Source organism: Lytechinus variegatus, chromosome 4, assembly GCF_018143015.1.
Source record: "Lytechinus variegatus isolate NC3 chromosome 4, Lvar_3.0, whole genome shotgun sequence".
Lineage (NCBI taxonomy): Eukaryota > Metazoa > Echinodermata > Echinoidea > Temnopleuroida > Toxopneustidae > Lytechinus > Lytechinus variegatus.
The window spans coordinates 53,133,264-53,154,075 of NC_054743.1; the positions used below are offsets into that span (position 1 = coordinate 53,133,264).

The following is a 20,812-nucleotide window of genomic DNA, read 5'->3' on the forward strand; positions in this document are numbered from 1 at the left end:
ACTCTTATGTCCAAGTTTTATGAACTAGACCAACGGACTATCAAAGTTATGATGGTAATTCAACAAATACCCCCAATTTGGCCAAAGTTCATTGACCCTAAATACCCTTTGACCTTAATCATGTGACCTACAACTTTCACAGGTTGTTCAGTGATACTTGATTTATACTATCATGTCCAAGTTCATGAATCAGATCCATAAACTTTCAAAGTTATGATGGTAATTCAACAGATACCCCCAATTAGGCCAAAGTTCATTGACCCTAAATGACCTTTGATCTTGGTCATGTGACGTGAAACTCATGAAGGATGTTTAGTGATACTTGATTAACCTTATGTCTAAGTTTAATGAAGTAGGTCCATATAGTTTTTAAGTTATGATGACATTTCAAAAACTTAACCTTAGGTTAAGATTTTGATGTTGGTGCCCAAAAAAGTTGTCTGAGTTCATTGACCTTTGATTTTGGCCATGTGACATGGAACTAAGGCAGGATGTTGTGGAGCGTTGTGGCCCAGTTGATAAGTCTTCAGACTTTGAAACAGAGGGTCATGGGTTCGAATCCCAGCCATGGCGTAACTTCCTTCAGCAAGAGATTTATCCACATTGTGCTGCATTCGACCCAGGTGAGATGAATGGGTACCAGGCAGGATTAATTCTTTGAATGCATGAGCGCTGAAAGGCAGCTCGAGCTAAAGCCGGGGTAATAATAATAATAACAACGCACCTCGGAATAGAATATTTCTAGATAGATGGCACTTTATAAATGCCTATTATTATTATGTTCAGTAATACTTAATCAACATTATGGCCATTTCATGGAGAATGGCGCATGCATTCGTAATTCCAAAGCTTCATTATTCCAAAGGTTCGTAAGTCCGAAAACGAAAGGAGGTTCGTAATTCCGAAGGTTCGTTCGTCCAAAAACAAAGTGAGGTTTGTAATTCCAAAGGTTCGTTAGTCCGAAAACGTAATGATTAACGAACCTTATTTCGTTTTCAGACTAACGATCCTTCAGAACATCGAACCTTCGGAATAATGAACCTTCGGAATATCCGAACCTTTGGTATAACGAAGCTTCGGAATTACGAATGCATGCGCCATTCTCCATGGAATAACGCCACAAATGTTCCGATTAATGAACCCTTTTACGTTTTCGTATTAACGAACATCAAGGTATAGGCAATTTATGTCTTTCGGAATTACGAGCCTCGGGATTATGAAGTGTAACCGAAAATGGAACCTACATCCGTTTCATGGAGAATAGACCCCACATCAATTCCATTGAGAATAGACCCCACATCAATTCCATTGAGAATGGAACCCGCATCCATTCCAGGGAGAATAGAACCCACATCCATTATGAAGAGGGGCTACTCTATGCTGAGGGCGTTATGCCGATTGGGTCAAGTAAGTCATCAATACATATCCAAAACCTAGAGAATACAATTCTTTTAAGTATATATATTCTGAACAAAAATGGAAGATTTGAGACAGGTCAGTAATTAGATATAAAAGTGGGTTAATACTGTAATATAATTGTGTATCTTACCTCTGTGATAAGTGTATTAAGAAGTGGTCTAGCTCTCTCAACCCATTGTAGGCCATGTGTATGCTGCTTCTGGCCAACAGCCTTTACAACAAAATCAAAGATAATCTGAATGTTAAGCCACTGGCTAATCAATTCAGTGATTTAAACCAAACAGATCAATTATGCATGATATCACATTGGTTTTACATTGAAAGCAGCCCTGTCTAATACACAAATTAATCATTTCAGGTGAAGTTCAAATACCAATTCTTGTCTATTAAAAGTAATCATAATTTTAAGTAAATTATCTTTGATCCAGCATGCAAAGAGATAAAACCTATTTAAAAAACTTACTGCTTTTGCTTTGAAGCAAAATATCTTGAATGCTTCTCTATCGACTTCTTTTTTCTTTTCATCTGCCCAATCTTTCTTCTCAGGAAGAGAGTTGATTGGAGCTTGGACTTGGTTCCTCAGTTTCTCAAGACCCTAATTTGAATTAAGTTTTGTGTATTCACTTTAAATCAGCTTTTTATTAAAATGACAATATAATGAGTAAAAATATTAGTTTGCATGTTTATACAAGATATACAGTCGCAAGCAGAATTTTTTTCCCAACATTGCATAAGAAACTTATAACCCTTTCATAAACCCAATGATGCGGCTAATAGCAGCATAATTTGGTCGTAAAATCGGAGGAGGACCAGAGTTATCTGCATTATTTTGATCTGCTGCAATTATCTGCATAATAGCAGCATCGGGACCAGAAAGTAATGCGGATAATTGCCATGGAGCGGTCACAAGGTCACCCTTTTCCAACGCAATTGCATCGGAGGGGGTGTGTGCGGTTGCCATGATGATTATCCTCCTTTTTCAGGACGGGCGCTCGTAAAAATAGTGTGGATTATTTTCGGAGTTTATGAACGCAATTTTTATTGAATTATCCGCATTACTCTTAGGCAGCTAATTGGAAGATAGGTTTATGAAAGGGGTATTACACAACATTTTGCATCATAACCCAACAAATATGTACATGTATGTTCCAGTTTTAAATAATGAAAGATAAACCCTTTAATCAAATGTAATATTCATCTTTTTATTGACACATCACATTAAATATGATTATGTATATTATACATTATAATTTTGAACAAAGTCATGACTATTAATGTCATTCAAGATGAAGGTGAAAGGAATATGATATGCAGTGTGGGATACTCGTTGTAAATTTTATTAGCAAACAAGAAAATGTGTGCGTGAAGTATATATTTGTAATAAATATCAACATGAAATAATTTAACAAGTAGTATATGAAATACACAGGAAGATTTTTACTCTGGAGGAAAGAGACATGAGAAAATAAATACCTATTAGGACATCATACATTGTGAGGGATTAAAATATCAATCATAACTGATATCATGGGCATCAATCCGAAATGGGGGGACACAAGTTCAGCGAGGATGAGCAGTGTTTACAAGGTGTGTGGCATAATATCCCAACCCTCCCAATATACATCAAATATCAGAAATAAAAGGCTGAATGAAACAAGAGTAAACAAAAGGTTAAATGTTTGCATTGTTTCCTAAAAAGCGAAAATGTTCAATAATGCACAACTTACTTCATCAGAATATCCATATCTAAATATTTTTTATCCAAAAGGTAAGAAAGCTAGGACCGCAAAGCCTGTTCATCTTGGTTTCATAAGAACCCGTCACAACAGACCCGTTCAGCTGTTTCATCAATACATTTTGAGAAAATAATGGAGTGGACGTACGTCTTCCTCTATATCTTGGTGATGTAGGTGAACGGGTCTCCTTCATAATTATATTTGAGATCAAGAGTATTCCAGGACACCATCAACACTTGACATTCCACTATAATTACACAATCGAATCCTCAAATTCAGAAGTCTGCTTTCTGGACACACTCCTTCAAAACAAAGATGGCACACTTCATACAGAAATATACAACAAGGCAACAGATTTGATTTGATTTTATTTATTTCTGCATTCAAGATAATATACGCAACATAACATCAAGGTGATACATTTAAACCTTCCCGGGCATACAGTAAACATTAACAGACACTGCCATCGAAATAGTAAAAACAAGAAACACGACATCATCATGAAAAGGAAATCTCATTGGATACACAAACTCAAAACATTAAGACCACATGGTATAAACGCCGACCAATAAATGACCCTCTTCACCTTTTAATGAACTCATCCCCACACACCTGACCTCACTTCACACTTAACTTTACTGTCAACAATACACTATACTTACAGACCTTACGGTAACTATATATTCTTTGTTACATATTGACTCACCATAACCATATATAAATATTTATGGATTACTTATCTCTGTAGTATATTGCACTGTATTGTATCTATCATTGTTAGGCTGATATTTTGTATTTATATATTGGTTTAGATCCTGATGAAGGGCTTGTGCCCGAAAGCTTGATGAAGACGGGTATTGACCTTGCTACGGCCCTCTCCATACTCTTGATCTCAAATATATATATCACTCTCCTTCTATTCTATCCATCTATCTCTCCGTCTCTGTATATCTTTATGTCTATCTCTCACCAATATTTTATCTTCCATTTACTTGTATCTCTCACTCTATATCTCCCTCTCTTTCTCTTTAAACTCTGTCTTTCTCCCTCTATCTCTCTCTACATACTGTATGTCTTTCCTTCTATTCCTTTATCTATCCTTGTACATCCTTAATAACATTCTGCCAAAGGGGATTTGACAGCATGGGTTATCTTAATTGAAAGAAACTCAGAATAGAGTTCTATTAACCCCTTTAAAGACCTGTAAGAATTCACGAAAGGCTAAAAACAAACACTTGTGACTTTGATAGGCACAGCAATGCATTGTGATGATTTTGATATCCTGATAATGCAGAATATCAAGCGATACTTAAAAAGATTATCCAGTGAAATGAAAACATCCGCAAAAAAACCCCAATGCATTGTAGGGCCCGTTTCATGAAGAGTTGCAACTGTTGTAACTTTGCCATTATGGTAACTACCATGGTATCCTTGTATTTGATTGGCTGCTGAACCCTGTTTCCATGGTAGTTGCCATAATGGCAACGTTGAACAGTTGTGACTCTTTATGCAACATGCCCCTGATTATTTTTTTATCCTGATAAAGCAGAATATTACTCAAAAAGACACAAATCATCTAATGAAATATAGTCCTCAGAGAAGGAAGTACATCTATAAAGTGATTTGCTTTAACTTTACTACTTTGATCTATAGTTCGAGGTCTACTTCAATCCATTAAATTTGCAACTAAAACTTAAAAGTGAAGATCAATTGTGTATAAATTCTTCCAACACCATTTTTGACATTCGTAGTCAAAATAAGAAGAGGAAATTTAATCTTAGATAACAAGAGAAAATTTGTAATTTTAGTTACGGTCTTAGCTTTTACTAACCTTTTGACCAATGTGCATGAGCGGCACATATCAAAAGGGTGCCACTAGGTGTCCTTCAAAAACCCTGGAATTCTTAGCAGGGGACATCACATGGCAGCATACAGTGGATAGTGGAGAGGCAGTGGGGATAATAACCCATCTTGAGACTAGATAGATCCCTCGGACAATCGCACTGTTTTAGTTCTTCATTTTTATGTTTGTGTGTTTTTCAAAACTGGCTTCTTACCTCGTGATTATCAATGATTTTGAAGACAAGGTTTGAAAGACTGACTATAGTTCCAATGGCTGCCTTGATATTGTCCGTCCTCTTTATCACTTTTGTATTCATCTTGGCTGTTTATACGCGGTGCAGAGGCAAAGAATTTTAATTCAAAGACTCTGTTGATGATGGTCACAAGCATTTTCCCACGAATATGTCAAATTCAATCCAAAGTTTGATGATAGTTCACAAAAAATATCCAGTCAGAAAAATTAGCCCGAGCCCTGTATAACCTGCACTTACGACGTACCGAATACGGTCGAAAGTCACATGGCCAGCGCAGCAAGTTAGCGCGATGCTGAGCAAACTACATCGCTGCCCCGGCACATGGCAGGGATGGCAGATGGTGCCAGTTGGTTTGGAGAGGAAATTTAAGCATGCGTACGTCCATTGATCTGCATGTATACATCTCTCATTCAGTCAATCAACATACAGAGCAATTAAGAGAGAGAGAGTGAGGGGATAGAAAGGAGGATATTCCAGCTTTTTCTTTTATACAGAAAACATCAAAAAGCTGAAACCCGGAATAAGACAAATAACAGGGAAAAACTCGGAATTTGGCCAGCTGGCACGCAGAGCGGCACTGAATGCTGGATCGTGGCTGGCATGCAGAGTCCAGTGCATAGAGGTGGATATAATCCACCTCTATGATCCAACGCAATTCAAGTAGACAAAGCGAGTTAAATGTCTATCATAGGTTTCATTGAGCAAATCCAAAGAGAAAACACGGAATGAAAGAAAGAAAGAAAGAAAAATAAACATAATTTACATGTAACACCAAAATCATGGGGGACATTTCACTTGCTGAAAATTTGTGGGGGTCGCATCCCCCTCCCCCCCCCCCCCGGTTGTTATAAAAAATGTTTTTTTATTTAAAAAAAACATTTTTTTATTGTTTTAAAACATTTAAAATTGTTTTTAAACTTTTTTTCCATCGAATTATGCAATTTTCCATAAATCAATTAAATTATACAGTCTGGTTTAAGCTCTTGATGTTTTAAATACATTTTTGAAGTAAGAGAAGACTGCAATTTTTGTTACTGAATTTCCAACAGAAAGGCGGTGCGCATTCTGCGCTAACGGCCCTTATGTGGGAAGGCGGCGGTTTGTAAAATATATTATTCTTGTGCAACATTTTTATTTCTTTCAAGTACTACTATGTATTTGAGCTTTAAAAAGTGTTTCTTTCTCTGTCCAAAAAGTGAGCACAACACTCAGATATTTTTGTTGAAATGAGAATATTCTTCATATGGATTGATGTACACAATTGAACAGGGAAGAAAGTAACATGACAAAGCAATGGAGAAAGGGAGAATAAAGGGAAAGAGAAAAAGAGTGGTGTTGAGAAAGAGTTTTCATTAGTTAGAAGAAAATAGTACACCACCTCAGAAATAAAAGTATGAAAAAAAAACATTCAGCTAAAATCACATCCATGCAAATTTACAACACACAAGCCTATGGGGTGTTTTAAAACATGTTTTTTTGTAAAAAAAAAACATGTGTTTTAAAACACACCGTTTAAAACGTGCCAACCCTGCCCCCCCCCCCCCTCCCTAGGATTGACGCCCATGAATAATATCAATTCTGAATTGAATTCAAATTGAATTTCTATATTCATTCATTCATTCGTGCACATCAGCTATAATCAATATCAAGTTGTAATTAATTGTTGTACAAGATGAATATTTGCTACTGATTGCACATTCCTTTGCAAACTTCCTAGAAAGTTCTTTGATATTGTATAATTCATAGTCTAAATGTCATAATCTCCTCTAAAATTCAAAGTAAGTAGTGCGTAGATATGTATAGATTGATTTGTCTTCAGTAAATGTAATGATCTTACCTCTAATGCAAGGCTAAGGCATTGCTCCGCCATTGAAAACTGACAGCAATCTGGAATAGAATATGAAAATTACCAGATTACGAAGTTCAGTTAGAATTCCTTCTTCTATACAGTGACATGACACAAATAATCAACAAGAAATTCATTATGTAGTAGAGAAAGGAACCTGGAAGGTAACATAGACTCAATACAAAGGTAGCCTAACATAATTGGACAAGTGGAGAACCTCTTGCAGTCTCAACTGCATTATGCCATTCAATATGGCAGCAGTGCTGACTTTGAAAACGACTGCAGAATAATCATTCACAAAACACCATTCATATGATGATAAAATACTACGTTCACTGACATTTGACCTTGATCATGTGACCAATGATTTGTCCAAAACGATCAGTGATATTTGATTATCCTAATGTACACATTTCATGAACTAGATCCAATCACAGCTGGACTCACAACCGAGTGGAGCCAGACAATAGCATGCAGCCAGGCACGCTGGCCCCTCGCCGATGCTATATAACCCATGCACAGCAGCGTCTTTTGTCTTTGCTCATCACCTGATGAAGTTTAGCAGCTTGCAGATGGAACGTCACTTTCCAACTATGTTTGATATATCGTGAGACAACACCATGATGAACCTCTACCACATCATAGATCCATAAACTTTCAAAGTTATGATGGCAATTCAACGAATACCCCAACACCGGCAAAGTTTATTGAACTTGGTCGTATGACCTAAAACTCATGCAGAATGTTCACTGACGCTTGATAACTCTTATGTCCAAGTGTAATGAACCAGATTCATAAACTTTATTATGATGGAAATTAAAAAACACCCCAATATGGCCAAAGTTCATTGACAGTAAATGTCCTTTCATTTTGTCAGATTGTTAAGTAATACTTCATTACCCTTATATTCGAGTTTCATGAAATAGGCCCATAATAGTTACAATGACATTTCAAAAACCTCACCTTCCGTTAAGATTTTGATATTGATTCTCCAAACATGGTCTAAGTACATTGACCCTAAATGACCTTTGAAATTGGTCATGTTACATCAAATTCTAGCAAGATGTGATAGATGATAACCATTATGTTAAAGTATCATGAACTAAGCCTATATACTTTTTAAGATGACATTTCGAAATCTTCACCATGGATTAAGATTTGATGTTGACGCCGCCGTCGATGCTGTTGAAAAAGTGGCACCTAAACAGTCTCGCTCTGCTACGTAGGTGAGACAAAAATGGGGACATGGAGGGGAACTTTCAAATTGAAATATAATTGAAGTTATCAGATCATTCACCTAGGTCATGTATTGAATCATACCAAAATAAATTTAACATAAATTAAGCATCTCACCTATCCAAGCACTTGCTGCTTTACTTGCCATCTGTAAAAAACAAATTGTAGTCTTTATCCACAGCATGAATGCACTTAAATAGTTAAATGAAAATATGGCATCAGTAGAAATAAGAAGATACAATGGGCAATTGTTTGAACATTTCATAAAGCTACATGTGCATGTATATACTAATAATGAGCCCATGATTTTTTAATGGTATGTAACAGATTCATTAATTTCTGACCCAAATGTGCACATGCACTACAAAAAATGCATGCATTGAAAAGAATCATCATCATAATAATAATGATTTATTTATATTGTATGTACTGTAAATGTAGAAATAAAATAAACCAATACATTCAAACCCAAATTATAAAGAGCCAAATCCATACGAATCTTTGACCAAAATATCTCAGTTCTCCTTATTTCTGTTTCTTTTTTTTTTGGGGGGGGTGGGTATGCCATGAAATCTGAAGTGAAATTATCGGGATCTTGAAAACAAAGATTCTATTTCAAAGAGTTTTTGTTTTATTCAACAATAGGGGTTCTTCTTTCATCTATACACAACAAAAAAAGTAAGTCCTTCCTAAATCAAATTGCTGTAGCTTTCGAACGGAATAATTTTGAGACATAATATTCTGTAGGTGGTTTCTTACACTCATTGGGCAACTCCTGGGGAAAATGAGATCCGTTGGGTCATGCATGAGTAATCAAAGATTAAATTAACAAGTGGAATGCCTCTGGCCGTCTCACCTGCATCACGCGGTTCAATATAGCAGCAGTGCTGACTTTGAATACTACTCTCGCACAAGATGTTCAGTGATACATGGTTACTCTTATGTCCACTTTTTATGAACTAGACCAATAAACTTACAGAGATATGATGGTTATTCAACAAAAAACCCCAACATGGCCAAAGTTCATTGACCTTACATGACCTTTGACCTTGATCATGTGACCTGAAACTCGTACAGGATGTTAAGTGATACTTGATTACTCTTTTATTACAAGTTTCATGAATCAGATCCATAAACTTTCAAAGTTATGATGATAATTCAACAGATACACCCAATGCGGCCAAAGTTCATTGACCTTTGACCTTGGTCATGTGACCTGAAACGTGCAAAGGATGTTCAGTGATACTTGATTACTCTAATGTCCAAGCTTAATGAACTAGACCAATAAACTTTCAAAGTCATGCTGGTAATTCAACAGATACCCCCGATTCGGCCAAAGTTCATTGACCCTAAATGACCTTTGACCTTAATCATGAGACCTGAAACTTGCACAAAATGTTCAGTGATGCTTTATTACTATTATGTCCAAGTTTCATGAATCAGATCCATAAAATTTCAAAGTTATGATGGGAATTCAACAGATATCCCCAATTCGGCCAAACTTCATTGACCCTAAATGACCTTTGACCTTGGTCATGTGACGTGAAACTCATGCAGAATGTTCAGTGATACTTGATTAACCTTATGTCCAAGTTTCATGAACTAGGTCCATATATTTTCTAAGTTATGATGACATTTCAAAAACTTAACCTCAGGTTAAGATTTCGATGTTGATTCCTCCAACATGGTCTAAGTTCATTGACCCTAAATGACCTTTGACCTTGGTCATGTGACATGAAACTCTGATAGGATGTTCAGTAATACTTGATTAACCTTATGGCCAATTTTTACTAACTAGGTCCATATACTTTCTAAGTTATGATGTCATTTCAAAAACTTAACCTCAGGTTAAGATTTGATGTTGACGCCACCGCCGTCGAAAAAGCGGCGCCTATAGTCTCACTCTGCTATGCAGGTGAGACAAAATGACCAATTTTGAAAGTCACAAGAGTAGTTTTTCAGATTGTGTAAATACAAAGTTGGGCAAAGATTGTTTTGGGGTGAATTTTATGGCAATAAATGTCGTTTTACCATCCATCATTTACCCATTCCACACAAAATCCTGATAACATATGTTCATGGTTGAGTGAGCACATTGTTTTGTGATGACGAATCCTCTCATACGGGTTTATGGTAGTATCCTCTGTAACTTGTTAAACATATTAAAATTGGAAGATGTTAATGGTTCCTCTCCCCCAATATCTCAACACCTCCCCACTTTAAAATTCTGGATCCACCACTTATTTGTCCATTAATTTAACTGATCCTGAAAAATTGTTAGGAAAAAGAATACATTTATGCAGTAAATTTAGAATTAATTCCCAAGTTTGAGTGTGCTCACTCCACCATGACAGTGTAAAAGTTCAGAAAGTGTGTGGTGATAAAAATGATAAATGATAAAAACAACATCAATTATCACATCTGAAACCGAATTTGCCCCCATTATTCACTTTATAACCCCTCAAAATGAGTCTGTGACATTAAACATGCCCCTTTTCCCACTTTGAGGCGTGCTCACTCATTCATAAACAAACAAATCAATTTCATTTTTGCATAGAATTCTGCCCATAGGCTGATAAACATTACTGCCAAATGATAGTGCTAAAGATAGCTTTAAAAAACAGTTCCACCATATTGAATAAGGGGTTACTTAAATCTGCACACATGGTGTACACAATGTCTATGAGAGGGGAAGTCAAAATTTAATCTAAAGTGAAATAAGGGTTTGTTTCATAGATGTTTTTTTTTATTTCTGGCAATAATTTTCTCATGAAACTTTGCAAATGGCTTCAGAGTGACACTATCCAAAGGGCTCGCACATTCAAATAACAATCGATATGGCACAGAGAGGGGCCAAGGCCTAGAACTTTCTTCTTATTTGCATAATTTTCGAATATTGTGTGCTCACTGAAGCATTAAATATTGGGATTTTCATAAAAATCCAATCAAATTAACTTTGCAAGAAGGTTTGTGACAGATATCCATAGTTAGCAATTTCATTTTTTCCAATAACGTAAAAAAGAGCTTATTACATTCCAGATGTTTATTCAAGCGTAAATGCTTAACTAAACGCATTTGAATCATTGAAACATGTCAATTGGTCATGAACATCACGAAAAAGGTTAAGAAAATATAATTTCAGTTACCAAATTGAAGCATTACTTATGCTCATTGAGCCGTGAAATGATGAATATTGTTGAAGATACTCTTCCCAAAAATACTTGTCATCATATTCAATCATTTTCATTGATAGAAATGTGTAAAAATTCCATTAATCGAAAATTTTGACTGTGTTTATTCAACCCTGAAATTTAGCAAAAAAAGCTGCATCGTCCTTAAAGAAAGTACCTTTTACAAGCCTTCTGACAATTTTTCATGATGAGAATGTGGAATTCGTTCCTATAAACTGGAATCAAAGTCATGATATTTTGCGTGTGACTTTTAAAAAGTGACAATTTTGCCTTCTACCTGTGCTCACTAAAGCATAACATAAAATATGTCCATAACATTCACTAAGAGGGTAGGCTATCAAATTACCTACACTCTCATGTAACAATATATTAACAACTCCCAGTAGTTCAGAAATTATGGATGTTTGTTTAAGGGGGGCCTTTATTTTTTTGTTGTGTTTATATACATAAAACATAAATTGCTATTTTTTAGATTTATACAAAAAAAATGCTCAGAATTACCATCACATGGCGTTTCTGTACTGTGAAGTTCTTCGCTGATAGTCCACTGGTAAATGCAAGGTTACTGGCTAGATGGCGTACTGAGGAAATGAATGGCAAAAATTTTATTTGTTCCAAGACTGAATGAAGATGATCAAACTAGTAATTTGAAGTGTAAGGCTGCTATGGGATATTCAACATGCTAACCTCTGGGTAAATGTAAACTACAATCACAAGACAATATTGACACAATCATCAAGTACGTGAATATCATTGAATCTGAAAGAGAAGATTTTACAGAGACACAAATTTGTGATCCTGCAGGATCAGTTTAATAAAGCTCTAATAGTCAGGGAGCAAGGACCTGTGAAAAATGAGTTGGTACAACCATGGACCTATTACGAATGGACATTCAACAAGAGCATTTTATGACCACCACCTGTTTCCAGCTGTCAAAATCGCTGTCTAACCCTTAACTTTCTCTTTATGCGTTTTTTACGACGACTGCCCCTGGGCGATTGTTTACCTTTCGGCCATTGATTGTCCCCGATCAATCACTGGTCCTCTTTCGACCAAAGACGGTCATGTTTTAGCCCCGATTGCCAAAAGGGAAAGTCCCTACATTACCTAGAATGCAATGCGCAATTCATATCCGGTTTTTCAGTACATGATTTTAGGCTGTCTATAATGTGCGATTGTCGTCTGACCATCAAAATAAAATCCCGTTAAATTTCATAAATCCTGTGGAATTTTACGCCCAAATGAAAATCAACTTCTGACCGAAGGTAAGCGCTACTATCCACACCAATATTGTCCAAAATAGATGCATTTTTAAAAAAATTTTCCGCACATTTCTCTGTCAAATTTCAACTGGATCTTTGCCGTAAATATACTGATCTGCAAGGTGATGTCAATGCATTTTATGTGCGGTTATTTGTGATGTACGTAAGAAATATGTTTATGCATGCGTTTTCTTGTCTCTGCAATCATTTTCATAGCGCTAACGTTCGCTGCTGTGCGTTACTTTCGATAAAGTGAACAAACAACATTGCAATTGATTTCCCTGTCCTTTAGTAATAGCGTGTTTTACGACCGGCTTGATTGGCGTCAGCTCCCAGCGCTCTCTTTATAAAAGTATTAGCGGTGATGGTCTTTGGCCCAAAGGAGGGGATTCGTTGAATGTCCATTTGTGATAGGTCCATGGTACAACCCATACCACAGAGAAGGTTTGACACCATAGGACCCTCTAGATCACTGCTAGATACATATACATGTAGGTAGTAATCTCAAATTCTGGTATCACTTTTTTCTACCGTTGAATTTATAAAATAGCAACAATAGCGTTGCTAAGGTGAGAACATAATACGCCCACCTGTAACATAGAAAATGGAGTTATTGGTCAAGCAAGAAAAGAGGAAGGTGGCGACTTCACCTTTGACCTTCTGAACTCAAAATCAATAGAATTGCTGAGATCTATGCTAGTATCATACACACCAAATTATATGAGCCTAGGTTAAGTTCAACTAATGTTATTGTGTTAACGACTTCAGAAGGGTAAGGTGAAAACATGTCTCTGTGATCTTGACCTGTTGACCTCAAAATCAATAGGCTTCCCTGTGATCCATGCCAGTATCACACACACTAAATTATATGAGCTTAGGTTAAGTTAAACTGAATTTATCGCGTTTACAAGGACTGCAGAAGGGTAAGATTAAAATATGTCACTGTGACCTTGACCTCAAAATCAATAGGCTTCCTGGGATCCATGCTAGTATCATACATATCAAATTATATGTGCCTAGGTTTAAAGTTTTTGCATTTACAAGGCTTTCAAAAGGGTACAATGAAAACATGTCAGTGTGACCTTGACCTTTGTCCTTTTGACCTCAAACTAAAAAAAAGGCTTCCTGGGATCTGTGCTGGTATCATACACACCAAATTATATGAGCCTAGGTTAAGTTAAACTGAATTTATCGCGTTTACAAGGACTGCAGAACGGCAAGATGAAAATATGTCAATGTGACCTAGGTTAAGTTCAACTAATGTTATTGTGTTAACAAGGACTGCAGAAGGGTAAGGTAAGGTAAAAACATGTCTCTGTGATCTTGACCTTTGACCTTTTGACCTCAAAATCAATAGGCTTCCCTGTGATCCATGCTAGTATCATACACACCAAATTATAGCCTTGGTTAAGTTTAACTGAAGTTATCATGTTTACAAGGACTGCAGAATCAAGGTTCTAATGGATAATTTGTTTTCTCTGTTCCAATCATGAAGAAGCGAAAACAGAAATCAGCCCCATGGTTTGGATTTTGAAAACACAAAAACAAAATCACAACGACAAAAACATGTTGTGATTTTATTTTTGTAGATCAAAAACAGAAAATTGAAATTAAATACTTTTGGGCTTTTGCTGATTTCTCATTCTAAATTTTTGTTTTTATATCTCAAAAACAAAATCAGAATATGGTTTTAGCTCCGTGGTTCTGTTTGCAAAAACACAAAAAGCAAATCGCAACACGTTTTCCTCTCCGTGATTCTGTTTTCAGACAATCGCACCAAAATCATCAAACTTGATGTCGGCTCTCTGATTTCTGATTTGCTTTTCGTTCAACAATACTAAAGAGCGTCATCTACTCCCAAAAAAGTTAAAGGGCCATACATGATTATCTTGATATAATTCAAAGTAAACCACCGTTCTAGCATACATACTGGCAAGCTATGGGTGTCGATCTGTATTCATGGTTGGGGGCTGCTTTGTCCTCTTGTGAGGGATCTTTTTTTATTTCTATAGCTTTTGTTTTTTTTTAGTTTGGGCAGAGGTCAGTGGCGTAATTATACTTAAGTTTTGGGGGCAAGACATGGCATACAGGGCTAAAGTAATTTCAAATGCCATAAGCGAGGGAAGCGACTGAGCCAAAAATGGCCTTTTAAATAATTAAATCAAATTTTTGCAACAGATTTTGATATAAGTTTTAAACATCATGACAAAATTCATCATAACAAATTGATTTATGTATCAAAAAGCTATTCTTGGCTTGCTCGCTTCCCTTGCTCACTAAATTTATGATTAATTTTGCCAATTTGTCATGTCTTGCCTCAAAAACTTTAGACCCATTATGCCACTGACTTCCACCCAGACTAAAAAATAATAAAATGAAGGCTATCAAAAATAATAAAATACAAAAAGATCCCTCACAAGAGAACGAAACAGTCCCCAAGGATGACTAGAACGACAACCGTAGCTTGCCAGTTTATTCATGTATGCTAGAACGGTGATTCACTTTGAATTATATCAAGATAATTATTAAAAATATGGCCCTTTAAACATTTTGTTGATGTAGATGGCACTCTTTAATATTGATGAACGAAAAGCAAATCAGAAATCAGAGAGCCAATGTCAATTTTGATGTTTGCAATGCGAATGTCCGAAAACAGAATCACGAAACGGAAAGCGTGTTGCAAGGAAACTCTCAAAAGTTTGTTTGTAGTATTACGTAAGATGGACAGCTGCAATCCAACTTCACTGCTGTGGTCATCAGCCTGTTGCTGGTGGTTGCAGTGTGTTATCAGCTCTTATCAGCTGTCAGTCCACCCATCCCTAGTTTAAACCAGAGAAATAAAAACTCTCCCAAATTTTGAAAGTGGGGTGATAAATACCCCACTTGAGCTCCCATTGACATAACACACAGACAATTAAACAAGGCGCTAGGCATAAGCGATTTTGCGTTTCGCCCACTAATGGAAATCACCAGAAATATTGTGATTTGCAAGGGCACGCAACAGAACTGTATAAAAACTTAATTGTGAAATGACTGGGATGGAATAACATTTGTCATATTAAGAGTCTTGCATGTAAACTTTAATGTTGACCTGAAAATGACCTTTCACCTTACCATATGACCTCTGACTGCAGCATAACATGCAGGTCCCCCAAGTACATTAACCAAAGTTGGGGTGAATAGTGACTTTCAGTTGCGGAGTTGTGTGTCATAAGAGAGTCTTGCACGTAAAATTTAACATTGACCTAAAAATGACCTTTGACCTCACCATGTTACCTCCGACTGCAGCATAACATGCAGGTTCCCCAAGTCCATCTACCATTCAAGTTTGGTTGAAAAGTGACTTACGGTTGCGGAGTTAGGTGTCATAAGAGAGTGTTGCATGTAAACTTTAACATTAACCTGAAAATGACCTTTGACCTTACCATGTGATCTCTGACTACAGCATAACATTCAGGTCCGCCAAGTCCATCTACCATCCAAGTTTGGTTAAAAAGTAACTTATGTTTGTGGAGTTATGTGTCATAAGGTTTGTGACGGAAGGAAGACGGACGGACAACATTTGGATCCCTAAGTCTCGCCTTCACCTCTGGTTGGCGAGATAAAAAAGGAATGGAAGAGAGAAGAAAAGAGCATAGAGAGGCGAGCAAGCAAGTAGGATAAGGGAATGAACTTATGATGCACAGAAGATTTAATGCATATTTTAGTGAAGCACCTTTTTAGGTGGTCTGTTTTTCTTTATTTCTTTATTTTTCGCACCTACATGTATGTTTGTTGCCAATTTCTCTCAGAATTGGCTGAATCAATTTTGCTGAATTTTTCGTCATATATAGAGTCTTACTATTTTGACTTTCAAAATGGCTATCAAAGACATTGACTGTATTATGTACAATCGGTCTGGGAAACCAATTTTCACAGGAGTAAGCACCATAAAATGCATATAATTGTGATCTAAGAGTAAAATATTGTCTGAAAACATAATTTCTACCAAGATAATTTATTCTGCCAGGTAGGTGATAAATAATATATTTTGGAAGTCAAAATGGCCGCTACAGGCCCTAACGGTATAAAAGCCTATTATGTACTACTAATAACAGAATTTGGCTTTGCTTGACTAAATATTGTTGCATGAATGAGTGAAATATTGTCTGAAAATATGATTTCTAATGAAATAGATGTCACAGGCCCAGTGCAAAAGCAAAGGACAAAAATACTCTAGAGAAAAGATAATTGCCTATGTACTGTTTACACAACAAATCACGAAAAAGAAAATGGATTGGAATTACAATCAAATGAAATATCTTTAATTATAATCAAATTCAACACGTTCACATCTGTCAGTAATATGGCATAGCATCAAAGAATAAATTAATAATGAAAGTTAAATTCGAATAACATAAAGTCCTTAGCTGTTATCATTTCTTTGGGCCCATCGAAGAAAACTGTGTATCGCGATCAGTGGAGAATCCGAACGTCGATGACTCATCACTATGACGTCACACTGGAGGGCGATTCCCGAGACTTCTGTCCCGTCCGGAGTTCCCGTACGCACCCTCAGTACTCACTGTTGCTACGGCTCTGCCTTTGGAATCTCAGTACTAAAAACCCTACGATAAATAGTAAACATGGAACCACACTTCTAATACATTGATCTAATCACGCAATTGATTCATTAATTAACTTTGCATAATTAGTTGTCAATAAGTGTCCACGTTTGATTGATGGAAATTCATTTCAAAATATCCATAAAGTAATCTTCCAAAATACGTTCAATCTTACAAATGCATTACAAATTAGTTATGCCAATCCCTTATAGAATAAACTTCATAATTGTCAAACATGCAACCATGTACAGGTATAGTATGTAAACAACCCCATTAAACGGATGTAATGTCGAAAATCCTTTAAATTGTTTTAATTTGCAAGATTCAACATTAAATAAGTTCCACATAATCTGCAATTAAGTTAACACCATATTTCGTGCAAATTTCCGTCTTAGTTTTAAAGATTATCAAAATATCCTTGTATGAAGTAATTTTTACTTACCACGTATGTGGGTTAAGAAATACATCATAGATAGGCACGGCCGTAGTCACTAGATGGCGCTGTCGCGGAAGTGCTCAAAATTTGTACGTAAGCTTCGTCCGCTTGTCAATGAGTGAAATCGCATAGCGATGCGATATCGTCAAAATTAAGCCCCTGTCAGCGCGGATGAATATATTTTCTCTTTGTGATTGTCCTCCCGTGCGATGAAAAATATGTCATCGTAATGCATAGGACTTTCGCGAGCTACCGAAGCAATTTTTGTGCCCCAAATTCCATGAAATCTTCCAAAAATAACCATGAAAGTGTCGGTAAGTCAAAAGTGTCGTGAGTTGCTCTCAATTCTTACCTTATTTAGTTGTATTTCTTGCAAAATGGGTCTCGAAGGGTTCTGGATTTTCCGTTGATTGTGAAACTTGAATTGATTTCCTTTCTGTGTCTTGCAGTTAAATTGCAGCGCGGGGAATCGCAAGGGCTGTGGAAGCCCTTCTCAGTGAGGTTTACAAGCTGAGCTGCCCTTGAATTTGGTCGAATTTCGAGCCATTTTAATCGCGCGCACGGGATGATTAATTAACATAACAATTAGCAGATTAGAGATCAAGATTACGTCACGTACGTGCGTACGTGTGATAGACAGAAATGAAATAGAACTTGAATCACACGGAATCACAGTCAAGAAATGCTTTGTTTTCTTTGTTTGCTAAATGATTTCCTGAATTTAAAATCATGAATAAACACCAGAGTAATGACATGAAGGAGATAATCATGGTCATATGAGGAATAACTAAATATTTTCTGAAAACGAGTGAATATGATGGGGCAATAATGTGCATGCACTGGAAAATGAAGTACATTCACCTCACTGTCAGTGCCGTGGTGTCAGTCACTCAGACACAGTGCTTTACTGCCTTTTACTGGCATTTTCTTTGCACTGCCGCCGCCACTGGTTTTTCTTTTGCAAACTAGATTAAAACTCATTTATTAATATGTTTATTGCAATTTTTGAATAAATGGTAATACAAAGTGGAAAAAAATGAAGATAAAAAATAATTTGGACTAAAAATATGCCATCACCCCCCCCCCCCCCCCCCCCCCCCCCCTCTAAAAAATACACACTATCTTGAATGACTCGTTTATTTAATTTGCATTGAAAAAATAAATAATTGTATTTATGCACTTTTTTATTTCTCATTCTTTCTGCCAGAATATCAGATGCCATCATGAATAACCTCACCTCCAGATTGAACTCCTAAACATCTTGACAATGACTATCTACTGAGATATCTTGCCTTCTTGAGATTGGAAGTTTTAAGTTCAAGTCAGAGTGACCTAAGCCCTACTAACGAGAAGAATCCAGATTTACATAAAAACAAATCCCACGAAAGATACAAACTGATTTTACTCTTAATGTGTAGTGTGTATGTGAGACACTGTGTTTGTGTTTATTTTGAGGAGGACCTCCTGACTCTGTTTTTATTATTTTATTGACTGAATGAATGATCAATACCTAAAAGTGAGAACTGATTTTTGAGGAGAGTACATTAGTGTATGGTTTTGAGTGAATTTGATTTGAGTAACTGTTTTTCTTTATTATTTTTCTCATAATTATTATTTTGCCTTTTATTATATAATTTCAGTTATATATTGTCAGTTACATTAAGTTGAACTTCCAAATTTGATCAAAGTGTTCAATTCTTGGGATAGAATTTTATCAGGTAATAAAACTGAGTTTGATAAATCTAAAAAAAGGACACTGAAAAAATATGAACACTTGGAGATGCTCACTAAGAAGAGGAAAAAACATGAAAGGAAATGGAACTTACGTGGATGTTATAGCATGCCTTTCGCAGATCTCCAAGCACCAGGAATCATAGGCGGCGGAAGTGGGGGGGGAGTATCCCCCTAAATTTGAGGTGGGGAGGGACGATTCCATCCCCCTTCGATTTTTTGTTGATAACCTTATTTTTTAATTTTTTTTGGCTTGTCAATTTTAAATTTTGTTTCCTGTGTCCCCCCCATGATATTATTTGGTCACTATCTTTTTTTTCGGGGGGGGTCAAAAGATTTTGGCGGTTCCCCCCTAAAATTTTTGGCTTCCCCCACCAATGCCAGGAATGTTGATGTTCAACTGAGAGTTGCTGAAGTGGAATCTCCGTTTGTCTGTGAACTTGTTATAGAGAATGATTATTCCAGGACAAGTTAGATGATATTAACCCAGCCCATAGCATACATCCCAACAATGGAATGGAGGCAATATACCCCTGTAATACATGAAGTATCATATTATCTTTAGGTTGGTTTGGAAAGTAAGTCCTCTAGTCAATATTAATGTCTGCCCAACAAAATGGTACTATCTGGCAATTTGGTGGTTCAATCACAAGCAGAAAAAGTTTAGTAAATTGATACTAGTAAGACAATTAAACAAATATAATACAGCCAAACTGTCTGACCCCTTACTTGACTACTGACTTAACTAGTTATTGAAAAATGACAAGGGATGCTTAGGCCCTTTGTAACCATTTCATTGGGCAGACTGAAGCAGATGACTAGAATTCATACTTTCATGAAGATGAAGGAACATCAAAATGATTATTACAATTTAGCAAATATGAATTTATAACACTGTCATGGTTATAAAAAATAATGAATTTCTATCAAGTAAAATGACAATACAATGTAAGACATAACTGCAATAAAGTAATTTCATTTCCAAAAGATATCTTCCATAATTTCTCAAGATAATATTTCTTCTGCACAAATTGTATGAAATGCTCAGTGTAAATCATGCTGTTTATAAATCTCTAGGAATTTTTTTTTTCAAAATGAAAATACATGTAAACTTAATCAAAACCAGGGTGGTGGATCCAGGATTTATCCTGGGGGGGGGCACATTTTCAGGATGAAAATTTGTCAAGCAAAAAAGGGCCTTACGGGGGAGGGCATTCTTTGATGAAAATTGCATATTTTCATTACATCTTGACTC

At 36.2% G+C, this 20,812-nt stretch overlaps 1 protein-coding gene across 3 annotated transcripts in view; it reads right to left on the minus strand.

Moving 5' to 3' along the window:
• The window catches only part of LOC121414317 (testis-expressed protein 11-like), a 200,653-nt gene that overhangs the window by 162,229 nt on the left and 17,612 nt on the right, over positions 1-20,812 (minus strand). For 2 of the 3 annotated variants that reach the window (XR_005969834.1, XM_041607454.1), the window contains exons 4-8: positions 12,026-12,105; positions 8,451-8,481; positions 7,089-7,138; positions 1,883-2,014; positions 1,550-1,630 (exon numbers count right to left, since the gene is read on the minus strand). Coding sequence is in view for 2 of the 3 variants with exons in the window: in XM_041607454.1 (XP_041463388.1) it covers positions 1,550-1,630; positions 1,883-2,014; positions 7,089-7,138; positions 8,451-8,481; positions 12,026-12,105 (374 nt within the window). In the remaining variant the exon portion in view is untranslated. The remainder of the gene's footprint in view (positions 1-1,549; positions 1,631-1,882; positions 2,015-7,088; positions 7,139-8,450; positions 8,482-12,025; positions 12,106-20,812) is intronic. The other variant, XM_041607455.1, reaches the window with a different exon arrangement.